At 52.3% G+C, this 20,248-nt stretch overlaps 1 protein-coding gene and 1 long non-coding RNA gene across 16 annotated transcripts in view; one reads left to right on the top strand and one right to left on the bottom strand.

The window, feature by feature from the left end:
• Positions 1 to 247: 247 nt before the first annotated feature.
• SLC6A12 (solute carrier family 6 member 12) overlaps positions 248 to 20,248 on the top strand; it is a 30,935-nt gene continuing 10,934 nt past the window's right edge. For 4 of the 14 annotated variants that reach the window (XM_016922685.4, XM_024347607.3, XM_016922683.4 and 1 more), the window contains exons 1-9: positions 3,704 to 4,076; positions 5,887 to 5,971; positions 7,949 to 8,219; positions 13,337 to 13,471; positions 15,160 to 15,300; positions 16,191 to 16,278; positions 17,274 to 17,406; positions 19,127 to 19,261; positions 20,056 to 20,159. In XM_016922685.4, the coding sequence (XP_016778174.1) occupies positions 8,006 to 8,219; positions 13,337 to 13,471; positions 15,160 to 15,300; positions 16,191 to 16,278; positions 17,274 to 17,406; positions 19,127 to 19,261; positions 20,056 to 20,159 (950 nt within the window). In that variant the 5' untranslated portion in view covers positions 3,704 to 4,076; positions 5,887 to 5,971; positions 7,949 to 8,005. The other 10 variants (XM_063785377.1, XM_063785380.1, XM_063785375.1 and 7 more) reach the window with 10 other exon arrangements.
• Positions 12,981 to 14,240, bottom strand: LOC104001391 (uncharacterized). 2 transcript variants are annotated; one of them, XR_001707745.4, is made up of 4 exons: positions 14,113 to 14,240; positions 13,791 to 14,018; positions 13,549 to 13,631; positions 12,981 to 13,442 (listed from the first exon to the last, which is right to left on the bottom strand). It is a non-coding gene; the product is annotated as an uncharacterized LOC104001391 (long non-coding RNA). The 2 variants fall into 2 exon arrangements; XR_673176.5 differs by having other exon boundaries at positions 12,981 to 13,395; positions 14,113 to 14,231.

Genomic DNA, 20,248 nt, shown 5'->3' with positions numbered 1-20,248 from the left:
TATAGGGACAGCTGCCCTGGGGACACATTCAGTCAAACCCATCCTATTTCCCATAGCTCCAGCCCCACCACATCGGACTGTCAGCATCACAGAAAAGTTCAGGAAGAGTTTAGAGATATCCTTGCTGTCCCCAGTCTCAGACTAGGTTGCACTGGGCTCCAGGAAGGAGGCTACACATTTATTGAGCTAAGCATTTTTTTTTTTTTTTTTTGAGACAGATTCTCGCTCTGTAGCCCAGGCTGGAGTGCAGTGGCACCATCTCGGCTCACTGCAAGCTCCGCCTCCCGGGTTCACGCCATTCTCCTGCCTCAGCCTCCCGAGTAGCTGCGACTACAGGTGCCCACCAACACGCCCAGCTGATTTTTTCTATTTTTTAGTAGAGATGGGGTTTCACTGTGTTAGCCAGGATGGTCTCGATCTCCTGACCTTGTGATCTGCCCGCCTCGGACTCCCAAAGTGCTGGGATTACAGGCGTGAGCCACCACGTCCGGCCGAGCTAAGCATTTTCACTAGAAGGCAAGGAAGACGTAGTCCTAAAATAATCCTGGTCCTGTGGCCTGAGGGTGCTACTCCACACTCTTCACCAAGTGACAACGCAGAGCAGTACTGTCCAAGATAAGCAGGACCTGAGTCATCTGAGCCCTCTGATTCTGGGGAAACAATGTCCTCCCAGAAAAGGGAAAACTGTAATCATTTTTCCCCCTTCAAGTTCCATTCATCCACTCGTCCATCCATCCATCCGTCCGTCCGTCCGCCCATCCATCCATCCATCCACCCATCCTCCATCCATCCATCCATCCATCCACCCATCATCCATCCATCCATCCATCCTCCATCTATCCATCCATCCATCCATCCGTCTGTCCGTCCATCCATCCATCCGTCCATCCATCATCCATCCATCCATCCATCCATCCATCCATCCATCCATCCATCCGTCCATCCGTCTGTCCATCCATCCATCCATCCATCCATCCATCCATCCATCTATCTGTCCATCCATCCATCCATCCATCCATCCATCCATCCATCCATCCATCTGTCCATCCATCCATCCATCCATCCACCCATCCTCCATCCAATGAACACTGAGTGCCTATTCTGAGGCAGAATTGTATTAAATGCTAGAGGCAGAAATAAAGAATTATGAAATGAGACCCCTGCCATATAGATATTCATGGTCAGGGGAACAGTATGCTTCAGTGGAACAAGCATAGATTTTTGGAGCCAAGAGGCCCAGGTTCAAATCCCAGCATCATCACTTACTTGTGTGTGGCCTTAGGACAAATCACTTAGCTTCTATTTATTCACCCCAGTTTCCCATCTGTAAAATGGGGCTAATAATTTTTACATTTCAAAGTTCTTAAGGGGATGAAATGAAGTAACATGTAAAACTCCTCGTCCGAGTTAGATGCTCAGGAAATAAGTCCTATTCCAGACCCTCTGAAAGTATGGATGGGATTAGAAGATGAGGGTGGTGAGAACATTCTGTGGTGGCCAGTGGTTCCTACTGCAACAAAGGTGATAGATTCATTCAGCTACCCGTCGTCTTCACCCTGCACACTCCTCAGTGTGGAAACAGCCCAGTCTCAGCTAGGCTTTCCAGGGTGCCTACCTTTTGCAAAGATGAGAGTCTCTGGCCTCCAGGAGTTTACTAAGCAGTCTGAATACCAAGTGGGTCTTGGAGGCTAGGAGAGCTTGAGTGAGGAAGGGCTCAACATTAGAGAGTCTCTGGCCTCCAGGAGTTTACTAACCAGTCTGAATACCAAGCGGGTCTTGGAGGCTAGGAGAACTTGAGTGAGGAAGGGCTCAACATTAGAGAGTCTCTGGCTTCCAGGGGTTTACTAACCAGTCTGAACACCAAGTCGGTCTTAGAGGCTAGGAGAACTTGAGTGAGGAAGGGCTCAACATTAGAGAGTCTCTGGCCTCCAGGAGTTTACTAACCGGTCTGAATACCAAGTGGGTCTTGGAGGCTAGGAGAACTTGAGTGAGGAAGGGCTCAACATTAAGATGGTGGGACTAAGGCCAGAGGCAGTCAGATAAAAACAGGGAGGGACCAGGTAGCTCTTTTGGGGGAAAGTCAAGCTGCACCCCCTGGGCCAGGTCAACCAGGCAGCTGTTCTCTGACAAGGTGAAGGAGAGGTGACAGGACTGCTGGGCTGTTGCTGTTCATCCTCACAGAAAGCATGTCACACTGTATGTGCTAAATATAATTTTTGAGGGAACCAATAAGGAAATTCACCATCTTGGCTTGTCTGATCCTCTCCCCTCTTTCTCCTTTTTATGGAGAGGCTGGTGTTTTGTTCTGGAGTAGCCGTAGCTAGGTGATCGCATGGACTTTGATGTCCCCTCTGCAATAGCTCTGTGGTCAATCCATGGTGGACCTGACATGCAGGGACAGGCCACACCTTAGCACCGGGGTAGCTCAAGTATGGATTCTGGCTGGGCCATGTCCTACTGTGCCACAGCTGACCCCCAGCCTGGCTTCTGCTTTCATAGAGGCGATGGGTCTGAGAGCTGAGACCTGCTCTGCCTTCCTCTTCATGCGGAACCCCACAGGAGAGGCTGAGAGGGGCCCGAGAGACATATAGTGGGGGTGCTTGATGGAAAACTACAGACGGAGAGTCTCACTTCACACCCCACCCCTGCTGGGAAGTTCTAAAATACACAGAGGAAGCACATGTAAAAGGAAATTTCCCTTTCTCCCCACAACTTCCTCTCCCTTCATACCACCTAGAGCTGAAGAAGCACCTCCTTTGTCTTGAAGGAGGCACCAGCTATTCTGAATGAAGGGCGGTGGGACAGTGCTGTACCCCACACCAGGTGGGCGTGCTCAGGGACAGTGACCAGGATGCTGTCCTGGAGGAGCTCACTGGGCACACGGCATAGGGCACATGTATTCAAAAAATACCCTTCCCCATTGATAGCTGGCAGGCCACTCCGGACAAATTCTAGCTAGGTGCCTGGTGCTATGCAGTGACCAGAGGTGCCTGGGACCAGACACCCCACCATCCCAGCCTCTGCTTCCAGAGGACCCACAACAAACACCCACACCTCCCCTTAAGCACCTATGATATCCCTGCACCCTCACAGCAACCCTGCAAAGTAGATACTGTATTGTTACCTACCTTTGACAGACTGGGAAACCAAGGCTGACCCTTGCCTAGCTGTCGTGACTGATACATGATAGAGGAGGAGAAGAAACTCAGGTCTGTCTGGTCCCAATCCTGGGTCCTCTCTACATTGCTTCTTGAGGTACGCTCTGGGTGCTTTCTCTAGGAAAATCCCAAGGAGAAGGATTGTGAAGGTCCAGGGCCTTGCCTAGAAGCCACAGAGGGCAGGTACTTGGTGGAAAACTCCAGCGTGTGATTCACCCTCCTCCCTTGCCCTCGTCAGTGAGGTCACCTCCCCTCCCAAGGTTCTCAGTTTACAGCCTGGAGTCTTGGTAAGAGAGGGCTGTCGCCTGTGCTGCACATACCCGTCTCCTCATCCCTGGGAAGGAGATGGTTCTGGAGGGGGATAGGGGAGAAGGGGGAAGGGGGAAGGGCAAGGAGCAGGAGGAGGGGAGATGAGGTCAGGGTGTGAGTCTCTGAGCCCCTTCCCCTGCCCAAGGGAGCAGCAGCTCAGCCCAGCTCTGGAGGGGCCATCATGGGACCGTGCCCACGGGGAGGGCAATGGTCTGGAGACAGTAGGTTCACAGTGTGAGTGGGATGGGGGTGGGAGCACTGGGGACAGAGGACTTGACTTCCTGAGGTTGGATGTTGTAATCTCGGTTCACAAACTTTTGGCCTCAGTCCCTCCTGCTGCTCCTGGTATTTCTCTGTCCCTTCACTCCCCAACACACACAGCCCCCGCCCCAACACATACACACACGGCTTCTTTCTGTCTGGGAGTCCCTGGACAAGTCACATGGGATTCTGCACTGGGAGGAACAGGGTAAGGCGTGAACGTGGAGGGCAGTTTCCCTTTCAGGTCCCGGCTCTCTTGGCTTTCCCATAAGCAGCTGCCTTGGGACTCTCCTGGAGACCTGATGCCCACAGCCAAGCTGACCACAGGAGCCGGTGCTGGGGACTGAGGTGAGCGGGAAGTGGAGGGTCTGGCTCTGTCTTTGCAATCTCCAACTGCTGCTCAGAGGGGCTGGAGGGATAGAGCCCTGGGAAGCGAGACTCTGTGGAACTGCGTGTCTGCAGTGGGGGTCAGGACCTGCAATAACCTCAGGCCAAAGGGCAAGTCTGATGCCCACGACTCTCAGGACAAGGGGTGCCCCCTAGCTCCGCCCCATCCAGCGTGGGAGCAGCTCAGTGATTAGCCTGTGGAGCAGGAAAGTCCAGCGATGGGCAGCTGGTCATGGCAGTGGGTGAAAGCAGGGGTGGTCATCTGACGAGGGGAGGGGAAGCAGGTGGTGCCCAGCAAGGTGGAAGGAGAAGTGGACAGGAGAAACCTCGGGGCATTCCTGAGGGCCCAGGAACTGCAATAAATGATCACAGGTGAGGGGTTCCTGCCCGCTGCCTGCCGGCTGAGCGTGACGAGCTGGGTGGCAGGCGCCTCCCAGGAGGAAGCTGTCTTGGCTTTGGGCGGTGGATGCTATGGGTGTGCTTGTGCCTGAGGGGGGCACTCAGGGGAGTTGCGGGCAGCCACCAGCTGAGACCGGCACTCACGGGGTGTGAAGGACTACAGAGAGAGCCAGGTTTTGGTGCCATGCACACAGGTATGTGTGTGCGAAGGGACGTGACGGGAAATGGCACCAGTGTGTGTACGGGAATGGGTGTTGGTATGTGGGTGTGGACTGAAGCAGGGGCTGGGTGTCCCATCCCCCCGTGTGCAGGGTCTGAGCTATTCCTATGCTGGACTGGGGAGCAAAGGGGACAGAGCTGGGATCCCAGCAGCACATGGGCAGCAGCATTTCTGGTCTCGTCTGCCCCTCTGCTAGCCCCAGCTGGGCCTCTGGCGACATGCCCAGCTCCTGAAAACAGAGTTAACTTTGGACTTTCTAGTCTCTTGAAGATTTCCTCTCTGGGCAGCACCAAGCCCGGTGTGGAAATTGGTGTGTTTGCTTCTGGAGGGCACTGAAGTATGATGAGGCCCATCCCCCACCCCTCACCCCCTGCCCCAGCTTAGCAAAGCAGGTGGGCGGCCTTGGAGGAGACGAGAGGGGCTGGAGAGGCGGCCAGCTGAAGCTGGAGGTGGAAGGGCACAGCCGGGGTGGGGTGTGTAGTCCTTTGCCTTTTAAAAGTAGCCCAGAAAGGAGAACTCGGTACAGCTTGTTTTGGTGTCTAACATCCTCTGGGCCATTTCTTCCCTGAGTCTAACTTAAATCCCTCTTGCTGCAGTTTAAGCGTGTTTCCCCTTGAGTTACCACGGCTCGGGGCCAGCTGTCCTTTTCACTTGCTCTTGCTTTCATTCTGCCATTCTGGATTTTCATTCTTAACCACAAGTTAGGCTCCTCCCAATTACTTTTTTATTTTCATTTTTATTTTTAAAAAATCGTGTTGTGTCAGTGTCGGTTCATCAGCTCATGTTCTCTTTTTTCTCTTCCCCAATTTCTGATGAAACCCAAATCCTGGGCCCAAACTGGATTCTGTGATTTGCTTCCCCGCCCCTGCGCCCCTCCGGCTTTCCCTTCATTTACTCCCTCCCCCAACAACCCTCCACTCTCCCAGCCCTTGAGACCACCTTGGTCCTGCCACAGCTGCCTGTGGTCTGGAAACAGTAAGGCTCATTTCTGACCACCACCCTAAGGGCCCTTGTGCCTGGGGCTCGCCCTGAGATGAGCAACGCTATGGCCCGCGAGTAGAGGCAGTCAGTTCTCCGTGTCTTTATTGAGTCTTGTTTTCATCCCCTCACCCTCCGAAAACCCCTTTGAGCAGCGGTCTTTCTCTCTTCCAGGGAAACTTAGAGTTCAGAGAGGGGGTGTGATTTGCCTGAGGTCACACAGCAAGTTAGAGACCCAGCTCCACGGCTCATTGTCTTGGTAAGTGTATTCTAGCATTGAGAACAGTGTCCCCCAGGCGCTGCAGGTGCCAGGCACTGTTCCTTAATCTCTTGGAGCTTCACTTCCTCACACATAAAGTGGAGCTAATAGTGACACCTAACCTCAAAGATTCTTAGGAGGATGCCCTTCAATAATATGTAGAAAGAGTGCCGGTCTTTAACATACTGCTGACTCAGATGTCAACCTGTTGTTATTATCATTAACAGCTAGATCTGGATTAGAACTTGGGTTTCCTGTCTGGTGCATTTTCATGCGTGTTTTCAAGCTCGCTCACTAGTCTGTTAATTTGTTTGGTGATGATTCCAGGGTCATTTCTCAGGGTGCCTCATTCCTAATTCTGTAGCAACATCCACATTTGGGTTCAGATGTTACCAACTTCTCCCCTGGGGCCCAACTCCCCGTTTTTTCATCCCCAGGCTCCAGTGCTCAAGGCCCCCATGGGTCTGATCACATACTCCAAACCCAGAGGCTCTCTTTCCTCCCTCTTTTCCCCTGCCTTCTCCCTCATAACAGAGACTCAAGGCCTTTGATTCCCACTGGGTGGCTATCCTCATCCTCCCTCCTGGGCCGAGCTTGCAGTGGAAGGCTCTGAGTAGGTCCCAATACCAGAATTTCACTCTGACATGCTTTCCCATTCCTGGGATAACCTGCACCCTCCAAGTCACCTTCAAAAATTTCCATAACCTCAAATGGCTCCTGCCCACGCCTTTCTAACTGACTTGGGCTTGGGCTGTTGCCTGGGTTAAAAGGACCAGTAAATAAACACAGACTCTTCCTTAATAAAAAGAATCCCTGTTTCTCTAGAGCCTTGGAGGAGCGTGGGGCACTTGGTAGACCTGGTCGCTTTGATTCCCTCAATACCCCTCAGAGGTGAGGGGCTGCGGGATGGGTGCTCCCCTCTACAGCCTGGGGCACCTCCTCTTGGCAATTCCTGGGAATAAAGGCAGAGGTGGCCTCAGGGCGATTGTTTGTGTGTATGAGAGGGAGGAGAAGGCAAACATAGATTGGAGATACACCCTGACAGAAGCGGATTTGTCTCCTGGCAGTTGACAAGCAGGCCAAGGGACAGAGACTAGAACTAAGAATGCCCCACGTCACTTTTCTGGAGGTCTACGGAGCTTTGGGCTCTCTAGGAGGGCAGGGAGAAGGGAAGGGCAGTGACCTGCTGAGAGGGGCAGCCACTGCTGGGCCTCCCTCTTGAGGAGCCCGTCATTTGGTCACCTTGGGGGTCATCCAGAGGTGACTGCCAGCCAGGTGAGAACTGGTCTGGTGACCCCTTCTGGCACCAGGGCCCCCCAGTTTTTCTCAGGACAGAGATGCAACAGAGAGAAGAGGAGCTGGGGCTCCCTCGAAAGCTCACACTTACCCCTGGTGCCAATCCTTGTTGTCATCTGGCCTTGTTCAGAGGCCCCACCTTCTCTTTTCCTCCCAATCAGCTGCCCAGAGCTGCTGGCTCCCCTGTTTACTCCGAGTTGATCGATCACCTTAGCACACAACTGGCTAGGAGAGAGCCATGCGGTCACTTCGGCCACACCTGCTCTTTGGCCCTTGCTACCTCGGCAGCCTTTGATCCCTTCTGACCTGGAGGCCAGAGGCTGAGGTCACCCAGCAGACATCAAGGACCTGGGCAGATGGGCCGGCTGGGATGGTGGCGAGCTGTACAGATAAAAAGGGACGTGAAAATGAAAAGCCCGAGCCTGAGTTTTCATCACGGTTCCACTCCTGAGTGGTCTTGGGTGAATCACTTCATCTGCCAAGGCCTGGATTTCCTCATCTGCAAACTCAGAAAACTAAGGTTTGCTCTTACAGTTACAAGAACGAACTGTAACTTTAGGTGTAAATGCCATGGAGCACTTGGGAAGAACAACAATATGCTGACAGCAGAGATCGGGATGGGAAAGCAGGGCTGGCGGGAGCATGTCGGGTTTTACAGCTAATTTCTTCTCTTCCCACCAGGCTCTGGCCCTCGTCATTCTGCCCACCCAGCGGGGCCTCCCAACCCACCACACAGCCATGGACGGGAAGGTGGCAGTGCACGAGCGTGGGCCTCCTGCGGTCTCCTGGGTCCCCGAGGAGGGAGAGAAGTTGGACCAGGAAGATGAGGACCAGGTGAAGGATCGGGGCCAATGGACCAACAAGATGGAGTTTGTGCTGTCAGTGGCCGGGGAGATCATTGGGCTGGGCAATGTCTGGAGGTTTCCCTATCTCTGCTACAAAAACGGAGGTGGTGAGTTCACTTTGAGGTAGGCATGGTGGGGAGAGCTGTGTGCTGGCAGCTGGGCAGTGCCTACCTGGGCCCTCCTTCCTGGGCAGTGTGGTTTATAAAAGGAGGGCTATTTTAGAATTGGAGGACTTGAGTTTGAGTTCCAGCTCCACTACTAGCCTCAGCGTCCCCCTCTGTGAAATGGGGACAATACCTCCCAGGGTGACGGTGAAGACGAAACTGGGCAATGGGCAGGACCAAGAAATTCTAGTTTTTAACAAGCTCCTTCATGACTATGTAAAGGTCAATCATTGGTAGAATTCAGTCATTCATTCAGCGAACATGATTGCAGGCCCGTCACGTGCCAGACCTGGCGCTAGGTGCAAAACAGAACACACTCCGTGTGCCACCCTCCGTGGGAGGATTCTGAGGAGTTGTACTGTGTCTGCGGCAGGTTGCGGACAAACGGTTCGGCGTGGTCTATGTCAAATGGTGATGAGTGGAGGGGTGAGGCGTGACACAGGGAGGAGGGATAGGGAATGCTAGGCGTGCAGAGGGGAAGGTGACATTTCAGCAGACTTGAAGGAAGTGAAGGCGTGAGTGTCGTGGATGTATCCTGGATGGAGAACACTCTGACACAGGGAACGGCAGGTGCCAAGGTCCTGGGGGTGGAAGCAGCAGGCCTGTCTGAGGAGCAGTGAGGAGGCAGGTGTGGCTGGGGCGGAATGAGAGAGGCAGAGAATAACCGGGTGAGGTCAGAGAGGTCACAGGGATCACTCAGGCTGAGGTTGCACAGGTCACAGGGGTCACTCAGGCTCTGTTCTGACTGAGATGGGAGCCACCGAAGCAATTTTGGTTGGAGAAATACCTTGCCTTTGAGTTTTTTTCAAGTTAGAGAAACATGATTTTATTATTTTTCAGCACTGGATGTAAAAATTAGCAGTGGTGGGGAGGGGCCAGTTCCTTATTCTAAGTGCACAATTCAGTGGTTTTTAGTATAGTCACGGAATTGTGCAGCCATCACCACAATCACTTTTGGAACATTTTCATCATCCCCGAAAGAAATCCTATATTCATTCGCAGTCGCTCCTCATTCCCTCTCCCTGCCAGCCCTTGGCAACGCTCATGTGCTGCCCATCTCCATGGATCCCTATTAAGGCTATTTCACAGGAACAGAATCGTTCAATGCACCGTCCTTTGTGAGTGGTTAGATTCATTTTTTTTTTTTGCCTTTTGAAATCACTTTTATTCTTCTTGTGGAAACAGTATATGTTTATTGCAAATATTAGAAACATTTCAGGAAGGTAGAAAGGAATACTCACATTTAGAGATAATTTGTTGAGAAAATCCTCCTAAACACTATTTATATTAAATCTGACCAATATTTACGGAGGGTCTACTATGTATCTTGCTATGTGTTTTAAACCTTATAGTTGCGATCACAAGCTGCTTGAACTGACAACTCCTAAGAAATAGCGGTAGGCTTTCTTGGGCTGGCTCAGTCTCTGGTGCTGAGGCTGACCCTGGGCCAGAAAGTCAGGGGAGGCAAGATGAAGGGGCAGGGTGGTGGTTTCCTTCTTCATCCAGGGCCACCATCTCATGGCGTATAGGATGTTAGGGCTGGAGATGGAGGTGCTGAGACTAAGCCTTCCTTTGGTGGAGGAGGATTTGCCCAGGACTGCAGAGGGCCTTGGAACCATTTCTGCGTCACGGCACACTCCTCACCCAGCCATCTGGGAGGGAGACAGCACTAGGGCCTGGGAGGCAGGGCCGCGGTGTCGGGCGCCCACCCTGCCTCTGTCCTGTCGTGCTGGCTGCTGCTGTGGCTGTGGCCTCTGTCCTGGCCGTGGGGCGGGGTGGAGACAGAGAGATAAGTACCCGCAGTAACATTATGGAATATCGGATCCGGTTACCTCCTTCCCAGCCTAACTCTTGGGAAAGACACCCTTTCTTTCATCTTTAACATGAGGGGGCCAAATGAGGTTGGGGTCCCCTTCTGGAGTCACTGGTCCTTGGGGGTCTAGAAATGTAGTAAAGAAGGACCAGGAATTCATTTTCTCATTTCCAACAAACTAATGATGGATGGATGTGGAAACAGGACGTCACAGACTAGTCCAAATGTCTTTTATTTTTTTGCTTTAGACTGAACTGTACTAACTCAGAGTGATAATAAAGTTTATATCAAGCTGACCATAAGGCCTGATTGGCACTTAAATATAATTTTATTAATATATGCAGGGAAATTTATTGATTATTAATTAGTAAACACAGTTCTGTAGAGAAAAATCTTTCAAAAGAAACAGAGTAATAAAACTATTGGTCTAATGAGGGCTTTGGTTATGAAAAAGAGGGGAGCCCCTGAACTAGAAATCACTCACCTCAAAAGACAGCCCCTGAACTAGAAATCACTCACCTCAAAAGAGAACTTTAGGAAGTTCCCATTATCTGGGTTGTGAGTGGTTCAGGAAAGAGCACGCAGCAGAGGTAAGGCACAATGTAGAGGTGTTTACACCAACCCCAGGCTTCAGGGCACCGTGTCGGTAAAGGTCCCTGTGGGACACACCATGTTGGTAAAGGTCCCTGTGCGACATCACTGGGCCGCCCGTGCCCATAGCCTGGGCTGACACGAAGGAGACATGAAGCAGGGTAAGCTTCCAAAGCAAGGCACTGATAAGGGAATTTGAGGGGAGGGTGTAGCAGCATCAGCGTTCTAAAAACCCAAGGGTAGAGGACGCCCTAACGTGCTCCAGAAACAACCTCTTCATCTGCCCCTCGAAGGTCCAGACTTAGTGCCACCCTTTCAGGGAGGACCCGGTCTGAGCGAGGCCCAGCTCCCGGCCTCCTGAGGTCACCCCGTCTTCTGTGGGGCGGAAATCCACACTCCCAGGTGAGAACTGAAGCCACCTCCTTTATCGGAGGGAAGGCCCTCCTGCACACAACAGGTGGGAAGGAGTCCCGTGGGCCACACGCCCTGACAGACATCCTGTAAAGTGCCTTCTGGGGAGGCCTCAGGCCGTGTCCCTCTACCGAGTGCTACCCCTCAGCCTAGGTCCTGGGACTTCCCAAGCCACTGAAACCTGAGTCAGTGGTGTTACTGGCACTGTGCTGACCAACACTCTAGTATTCCTAGGGTTGGAAAGGCAAACATGGGGTTCAAAGGGACTTTGGAACTCAGTGGAGAGTTACTGGCCTTTTGTGGCTCCCTGGGATCCAGAAGACAACATTTTTCCTTCTCCCACATATTGCTGTCAGGAATGCAGATTGGTGCAAGAGTTTTGGAGAACAATTTGGAAATGCGTATTTAAAAAATGTGCATACCCCAAAGGTGGAAACAACCCAAATATCCATGAACAGATGAATAGATAAACAGAAAGTGGTAGGTTCACACAAGGGAATAGTACGTAGCCTTCAAAAAGAAGGGAATTCATGCTATGACCTGGATCAATCTTGGAGGCATGCATGCTGAGTGAAATAAGCCAGGCACAAAGAGATAAGTACTGTATGATTACACTTTCATGAGGTACCTAGAATAGGCAAACGCATAGAAACAGAAAGTAGAATCACACCTACCAGGGGCTGGGGAGAGAGGGGAATGGGGAGTTAGCGTTTAACGTGTACAGAGTTTCCGTCTGGGATGATGGAAAAGCTCTGGAGATGAATGGTGGTGATGGTGGCACAACGTTGTGAATATACTTAATGCCACTGAACTGTATACTTAAGAACAGTTAAAGTGGCTTATATTATGTATATTTTATCATACACACACACAAAGAGAAAAAAAAGTGCATACCTTTTGACTCAGGAATTCCTCTACTGGTAATTTGTACTAAGGAATGAATTAGACAAGTGCACGAGGATGTGGACAGTGGTCTTCATTATGACAGTGTTTCGGATGAAATGACCAAAAGTCCAATGATAACATACTGACGAAGTGCACTAGGATAGATACATAGAGTGGAACACTATGCAGCAATCAAAATGATGAGGTAGGTATGTATTTACTGACATGAAGAGGTTTACAGTAAAAATTTAAAAAGTGGTTATCAAACAATGTATTTGATACATGATTACTTCTCACTTTTGCAAAAAAAGAAATACGTGTGTGTGCTTTTAAGAAATCTGGAAGGATATACAATGCTTTTTCCTTTCTTTCCCTCTGTACTTTCTATGTTTTCTACATAATAATATGGATATGAAGTATCAGAGGTATATAGTGTAGTGATTATGAGCTCAGCCTCAGGACTAGACTGCCTGGGCTTGTGCCTCAGTTTCCTCATTCATGCTTCGGTTTTTCCATCTTTAAAGTGACCTCAGTTTTGTTATCTGCAAAATGGGGATAACAGTAGGGCCTGCCCCATGGGAGGTTGTTTTGCAAGGACTGTGATGTTGATGAAGTACGTACAAGAGTGCCTGACATGAAGTAGGCACCAAATAAGCACTCAGCGTTCTCATGGTGTAACACGCAATAATCCATTCACCCTGAGATGAACTTCTCACGCGAGCTTTATGCCTTAGTGACTCCTACTGAAGTGGGTCTCCTGGGTGTGGTCTTCAGATTCCATTCCTGTGTAACCTGCTGGATGTCTGTTAGGCCTGGCCTCCCTCTGGCACCTGCAGGTTGGCACCTAATCACGTGATGGCCTTCTCTGCTGGGAGCCCAGTTCAGATCAGAACTGGGTGGAGGCAACAAACACCCTGAAAATTATTAGTGGGAAAATAATGCTTCCGAGGTGTTTGTGTTTGTTTTTCTCTAAAATGTACCAAGAGTTTAATAAGCATATCAAGTTATACAGAAGCCATGTGTTTATTCCAAAAATAATCTATTGACTAGATTTGTAAAGCACACTAAGAAAATAAATAGTGCATATATTAGAATTTCCACCTAAGTTTTCACTAATTTCCCTTCCAAGGTCTTTCTCATTCTGTGTAGGGTTCAGATCAGAACATTCCCACCTGTGCCTGCCTAACACTCAGGACGGCACGCAGGCAGGAGGAAGCCGATTGGGCCCTTGGGAAGTGTCAGGAGGAAGATTAAGAACAGGATGGTGGAGGGCGGGTTTGTTGGGGGAGGAGGGTCTGAAAGGATGGAGGCTGAGGAAGAGCCCGGGTGTGGCTCAGCCCTGCCTCTCTCTCTTCTGCAGGAGCCTTCTTCATCCCCTACTTCATCTTCTTCTTTGCCTGCGGCATCCCGGTGTTCTTCCTGGAGGTGGCGTTGGGCCAATACACCAGCCAAGGGAGTGTCACAGCCTGGAGGAAGATCTGCCCCCTCTTCCAGGGTATGTATCCTCCCCCACCTTCCCCTTCATGGGGCCGCCATCTTGCCTGCATCCCCCCATGGTCTCTCCCTTCCTACCCATCCGCTGCTTCACCCATCCGCTCGCTCCCATATCCTGCGCCAAGTGCAGAATCAGTCTTCATGGGTGGGCTGGAGAGAGCCTGGTGGGGAAACACTGGCTCCCGAGCAAGCTGGGACCCTTAGCACTGATGCAGGGGGAGGTGGGGGAGGCCAGTTTGGTGCTGATGCCCCTTGGGGCAACCATGGGACCCCTGCAGGGGCAGAAGCGAGGGGCTGGAGCCGAGTGAAGCTTGGCTTACCTATGGCTCTACTCACAGGCTCTGGGTGCTCCGGGGGTGCTGTGCCTCCGCCAGAACACAGTTTCCCCCTGTTCTGCCCTCGACCCCAGCAGTCGTGTAAATGTCCCGCTCAGCTGGGTGCTATGCCTAGGTCCAAGCACGCTCATGGACAGCACATGCAGGGCTGGCCTCTCTGGAACACACAGACGGCTTATGCGGGTGCCATGGTCAGGGTGAGCAAACGGAGCACTGGAATGCGAGAGGAGAGAGGTCGTGGCTCTTTCCTTCTTTTCCAAGTCAAAGAGGCGGCAGGGCCTGGGATCTCAGCGGGAAGCGTGCGCACCGGTGCTGTGCTGGTGGGAGGTCCGGGCTGCCCTCCCCGCCCTCTGCCGGCCTAACCGCCCGCCGCACTCCCCTCTCCCGGGGCTGCGCGTACTGGCTCGAGGCGCGCCCCTGCGCTCACACGCGCTCCCCCGCGAGTCACACGGCGGCCAGCTTCTCCACCCGGCGCCGCCCCGCCCCTCTCCCAGACAGCCCCACTAGAACGCCGGCCGCCGGCTCGGCCATCCCGGGTCCGCTGAGTTCACGGGGCTGACCCGGGGCTGCCGGATGGGCCGGACGGCCGCGAGCACAGCGCGTTCCGCCGCGGCACAGGGGCCGCTTGTTCGTGTTTGTGTGGGTGTCTGTGTGCGCGCCCTCAACACCCCGCCCGCTCCCCGGGGACCCTCTGCCCCGTCTGCGGGTCCCTCCCGCGCAGCGCCACGCCCACCCCCGCGGCGGACGCCCGGGCCGCCCCAACGCCGTTGTGCGGTGGAGACCGCGGTGGAACCCGTCCTTGCCAGGGTGGGCTCGCCTGGCCCCAAAGGAGAGGTTTTGTTCATAGTCAGCATTGATTTTTCAGCCAGGCTGTTCTGAAAGGTCCACAGTCCTTCGTTAAGTAGTGAGCACTTCGGGAGGCTGAGGCAGGAGGATCGCCTGCGCCCGGGAGTTCGAGACCAGCCTGGGCAGCATAGTGAGACCCTCCCCTTCTCCCGTCTCTACAAAAAAAAAGAAGTAAAAATTAGCCGGGTCTGTCTGTGGTCCCAGCTACTCCGGAGGCTGAGGTGGGAGGATCGCTTGAACCCGGGAAGTGGAGGTTCCAGTGAGCCGAGACTGTGCCACTGCTCTCCAGCCTGGGCGACAGAGCAAGACTCCATCTCAAAAAAAAAAAAAAAAAGAAAAAAGAAAGAAAAATATGCTATGAATGGCTTCTCATGCCACTGGATAAACCCCAATGGTTCTCTTTGTGTAGCACCCAATACCCTTGTAACCTCAACTGGCAGCTTCTATGTGACTTTTTTGCTAACATTGATCTCTCTTGTCCCTCCCCATCTCTCCCCAACTCTGGAAGGCATTGGTCTGGCATCTGTGGTCATCGAGTCATATTTGAATGTCTACTACATCATCATCCTTGCCTGGGCTCTCTTCTACCTGTTCAGCTCCTTCACCTCTGAGCTGCCCTGGACGACCTGCAACAACTTTTGGAACACAGGTATCCATCATTTCAGCCCCTGGGATGTTGCCTGTTAGGGGCTGGGCTGCGGTGGCTGGTGAATCCAAGCAACGACGGGGAGTATAAGTATAGCAGAACCTGCCTCGCAGCCAAGCCACGTGGGCTCCTGGGCAGCTCTGCTCCTTGGCTCCCCTGAGGCCCTCAGGCCAGCCACTCGGACCAGTCAGTGTGGTTGGGAGAACCCAGAGGGACTGTATTAAATGACTGCAAGGGTTATTGCCACTTACTCATTTGTGCGCTTAACAAGCACTTACTGGACACCTACTGTGTGTTAAACACGGTGCCAAGGGCCGGAGATGGGTACGAGGCTGAGCAAAAGCAGCAGGGACCCAGCCTTCACTGTGTTTACAGTCTGGTGGTAAAAACAGACAAATAAACACAACCACTACAAATTGTGATAGGTGAACGAAACTGCAGAAACCATAGAACAAGGGGAGGGAGAAGTGTCATCTGAGGCCTGAAGTGAGAGAGAGCCCAGCATGGGGGCAGCATTCCAAGCAGGGGGAAGAGCAGGTGCAGGGCCGCAGTCCCTTGGCCTGCCAAGTGGAGAGACAGGAAGTCAGAACGGGCAAGCGGGGAGAGTGCGTTCCGTACCAGCTGCCCATGAGGGGACTGAGTAGATCTGAAGTCTGGATACTGTCTGAGGTTGGCAGGGCAGCCAGGTGAGCAGGCAGATTCACAGGGAACAAGAGCAGGGGGAGGAAGAGCTGGCCCTATGAGCCTCCTGATGCCCTGGAGAGTGGGGGCTCCAAAAGAAGCTCTTGGGGCTAGGAGCGGTGAGGACCACTAGGCTGCAAGGCCAGAGGGCCAGGGGCACTAGGGTATAAGAGCATCTCTCTCCATCTTGTCCCTAACCTTGTCCCCAACAGAGCATTGCATGGACTTTCTGAACCACTCAGGAGCCGGCACAGTGACCCCATTTGAGAATTTTACCTCACCTGTCATGGAATTCTGGGAGTAGGTGCTGGGCCCATTTGCCACATGTGAAGAGGCTCCAAGCAGAGGAAATTTGGATGTCTGAGCTGTGCAAGTCTGAATGTCTGGGGTGCAAGTTTAAGATTCTGTGTGTGCTTTCCAGCACTTCCTCCCCTGCCCCACTCCAACCCCACACATCACTGAGGCAGGGGAGAACGCTCTCACATCTACCCACACGGGTCCACGGAGACTCACATTTATCCGTCATGTCCACCTTCACCCCCACATCCCTACCTCCATGTGTATGTCTGCCCACACATGTCCAGTGGGGTGCTGGACAGAGTCTTCACAGCCTTAGGGGAGCTGAGTGTGCATGTCTCTTCCCACTGCCATGCTCGGTGGTGTCATGCCGGTAGCTTGAAATTGCCCAAGGCGGGAGTGCTCACATCAAGACATGGGCACACCCTCCACTCACACACTCACCCTCTCACCTGACAACGTACCCCTTCACATTACCTGTGCCCACACTCGTCCACCTGCATTCCCACGCAAGACTGCCTGTACTCTCTCACACTGAGCTAACCCCCACGTAGGCACCAATGCCCTCACACCTGAATGCCCTCACAGTACCGGACCCTCACACCCATGCACGCAGTTCCAGCACCCCATCACATGTTTAGAAACTAACACGCATTCGGCCCCTGCATGGGATACCCATGCACTTGCCCATCAACCTGCATGTATAAATATCTACTCTCTAAACGCTCATTTATACATTCCTCATCTCTCTCTCTCTCTCCATCTTTCTGTAGGAGAAAAAAAATCTGGATGAGTTAGAAAGATAAAGATATGCATAGGATGATGGTAGTAGTTTGGTCTACGGGAACATGGCCTGACTGTGGGGGAGGTGGGGAGTGGGGGAAGCCCTGGAATATGAGATCCGTGGGGTCAGCTCTGAGAATCAGGAGACTTGCTGACAGACGCAAACTGTCCCCTTTAGCCTTTCCCCTCATTACTTATTTTTCCCAATCCTCCAGGAGACGAGTTCTGGGCATCACCTCGGGCATCCATGACCTGGGCGCCCTGCGCTGGGAGCTGGCCCTGTGCCTCCTGCTCGCCTGGGTCATCTGCTATTTCTGCATCTGGAAGGGGGTCAAGTCCACAGGCAAGGTGAGATGTCCTGCCTCCTGGGAAGCTCCCTTTGGCCCCCAGAGTCTATGGGGACATTTGAGGGGGACCCTCTGGAGAACTGATTTCCTTCTATTAAGAAACTACACTTCCTGAGCAGGGCAGGGGAGATGCATGGTGAGAACAGGGGGAGCCTCAGGAAGGCGGAGCTTAGCTCGATGCAAGGAAAGTCTTTCTTTTTCAATATGACTTTAAAAGTCCGGTTTACATAAGAATATTCAGGGCGGCCGGGTACGGTGGCTCACGCCTGTAATCCCAGCACTTTGGGAGGCCGAGGCGGGTGGATCACAAGGTCAGGAGATTGAGACCATCCTGGCTAACACGGTAAAACCCCGTCTCTACTAAAAATACAAAAAATTAGCCGAGCGTGGTGGCGGGCGCCTGTAGTCCCAGCTATGCAGGAGGCTGAGGCAGGAGAATGGCGTGAACCCGGGAGGCGGAGCTTGCAGTGAGCCGAGATAGCGCCACTGCACTCCAGCCTGGGCAACAGCCAGACTCCGTCTCAAAAAAAAAAAAAAAAAAAAAAAGAATATTCAGGGCAAATTAGAAACAGAAAAATCTCATTGTTGGAGCTAATCACTGCTGGCAGGTTGGCACTGCTAATCTCTGTTCATTTTTGCTGTGTTGCCTTCTGGTTTCTCTCATACGTATGTGTGTGTGTCTGTATCCATTATGTGTGGCTATGACATCATTAGGATCACACGCTCTTATGACTCACTTGTTGTTGTATTTAACAACATAGCAAGATAATTTTGAGTTTGAATTAGCAAACAGAACTGTCTTTGAGGTGGCGAGTTTCCAGTCATTGAAGGGGTTCCCACCAAGAATGGGCAACAATGGGCTTGTCACATAGACAGAATTCAGATTTGAGCATTATTTCCAACCCAGAGAGCCGGAGACTGTGCTTCATGCCTTTTTAAAGCCAGGAGTGGTCAGTAAACGGACTTCTCTGCTTGGCCATACACTGAGTCTGTTCCCGCAGCAGCCTTTCCCCTCCCTGAATTGTAACAAGTTGGTAATAGGGATGATGAAAGTGGTCATCGTAGTAATAACAGCACAGACAGTACCACTGCCGCCGCCCAGGGAAGGAGCTGAGTTTGCTTAGTGGCAGAGAAGAACAGCCCGGAGCTCCGGCCACCGCTGCCCCCCCAACCATTAGCCTGCAAAAGCACAGTCTAACTTTCCCCACAGATCACTGTGCAAATCTGGTCACCATTCCCCTGGGTCGCCAGGGGGCAAGGAGAGAACAGCCAGGATAAAGGATTAAGAAAGACCAGATTCTGGACTTTAAATTAGTCTTTGCCCTGATTTGATCATTACACATTATATACACATACGGAAATACCACTCTTTTTCATAAATATGTACAGATTATGCACATATGTACATGTTGGCTAAAAATAAGAGGAAAAAAATGGTCTTGGACAGGTTATGGGCTGGAAGCCTGTACCCTGCCTCCCTCCCTGTCTTCCTCCTCCCCTCCCCACCCTCCCCCTGCTGATGTGTATCTCACACCCTGGGGGGAGCACAGACCCACTGGAATGTGTAAAGGGAGGTGTGGAAACTTTCTTGGGCTTAGCCCCTCTCGGCTGTCTCTGAGGTTGGGACTGAGCTCCATGTGACTCGAGCTGCCTGTGGGGCGTGGCTGGAGGGCCACTGCGTCCCCACCAGGAGTGACCTTGGCCTGTCCCCCCACTTCCAGGTGGTTTATTTCACAGCCACGTTTCCGTACCTGATGCTTGTCATTTTGCTGATCAGAGGTGTCACCCTTCCCGGAGCCTACCAGGGCATCATCTACTACTTGAAGCCAGATTTGTTCCGCCTCAAGGACCCTCAGGTATGTACCGTGCTGGGACCACTTCCCCAGGTGCCTTCCCCACCCAGCCAGGTCTGTAGTTTTGAAAGTCTTGTATAGCTTTTTCCTTGGTTTAAAAGCAATAAATGCCCAATGGAGAAAAATTAGAAAATATGGAGGAAAGCTATAAAAAAGAAACTAAAAAAATCTCTTGTAATTCCACCACTCAAATATAACTTTTTTTCTTAAAAAATTTTTTTTCTCTTACTTAGAGACAGGCAGGGTCTGGCTCTGTCCCCCAGGCTGGAGTGCAGTGGTGCCATCATAGCTCACTGCAGCCTCAACCTCTCGGGCTCAAGGCATCCTCTCGCCTCAGCCTCCTGAGCAGCTGGGACTGCAGGCATGAGCCATGGTTCCTGGGCATTTTCTCTTGATATTTTGATGAAGCAGCCTCTTTGTCCCCAGGTCATAGCTGCTTAAGACACTATGTACAGAGATCTTAGTTGAATGAGACAAGTGACTTCTGGCTGTGCGCTGCAGATAGGCCTTGGGTGCAGCCATGGTTTGTAGATTCCCCTGGGGAAATCCAAGCAACACACATGTATTTGGTACTCACTAAGCGCCTACAGAACCAAACCGAAACTGGGCTGCACTGGGGAGGAGATCACCGTGGAGACGGGAGGGCGCACTCATGGAGAGTTGGGATGCAGGAGGGGAAGCGCTCAGGGAGCACTGAGGGGCCAGGCTGGTGCTGCAGGGGATGGGTCTGGATCTCGGGTCACCCTGGCTCTGGGCCCTGGGGGCTGCCTCTACCTCTTTCTTGGGGTTTTGTGTAGGTGTGGATGGATGCGGGCACACAGATCTTCTTCTCCTTTGCCATCTGCCAGGGGTGCCTGACAGCCCTGGGCAGCTACAACAAGTACCACAACAACTGCTACAAGTGAGAACAGCGTGGGCCGGGGTGGGGTGAAGGAGGGTTGGGGCCTGGGGGTGGGCTCTGGGCAAAGACCCATAGACTCTGGGCCCAGA

Source organism: Pan troglodytes, chromosome 10, assembly GCF_028858775.2.
Source record: "Pan troglodytes isolate AG18354 chromosome 10, NHGRI_mPanTro3-v2.0_pri, whole genome shotgun sequence".
NCBI lineage: Eukaryota > Metazoa > Chordata > Mammalia > Primates > Hominidae > Pan > Pan troglodytes.
Note: the sequence above shows the minus strand (reverse complement) of the source record. Positions and strands in the feature narration are given on the sequence as shown.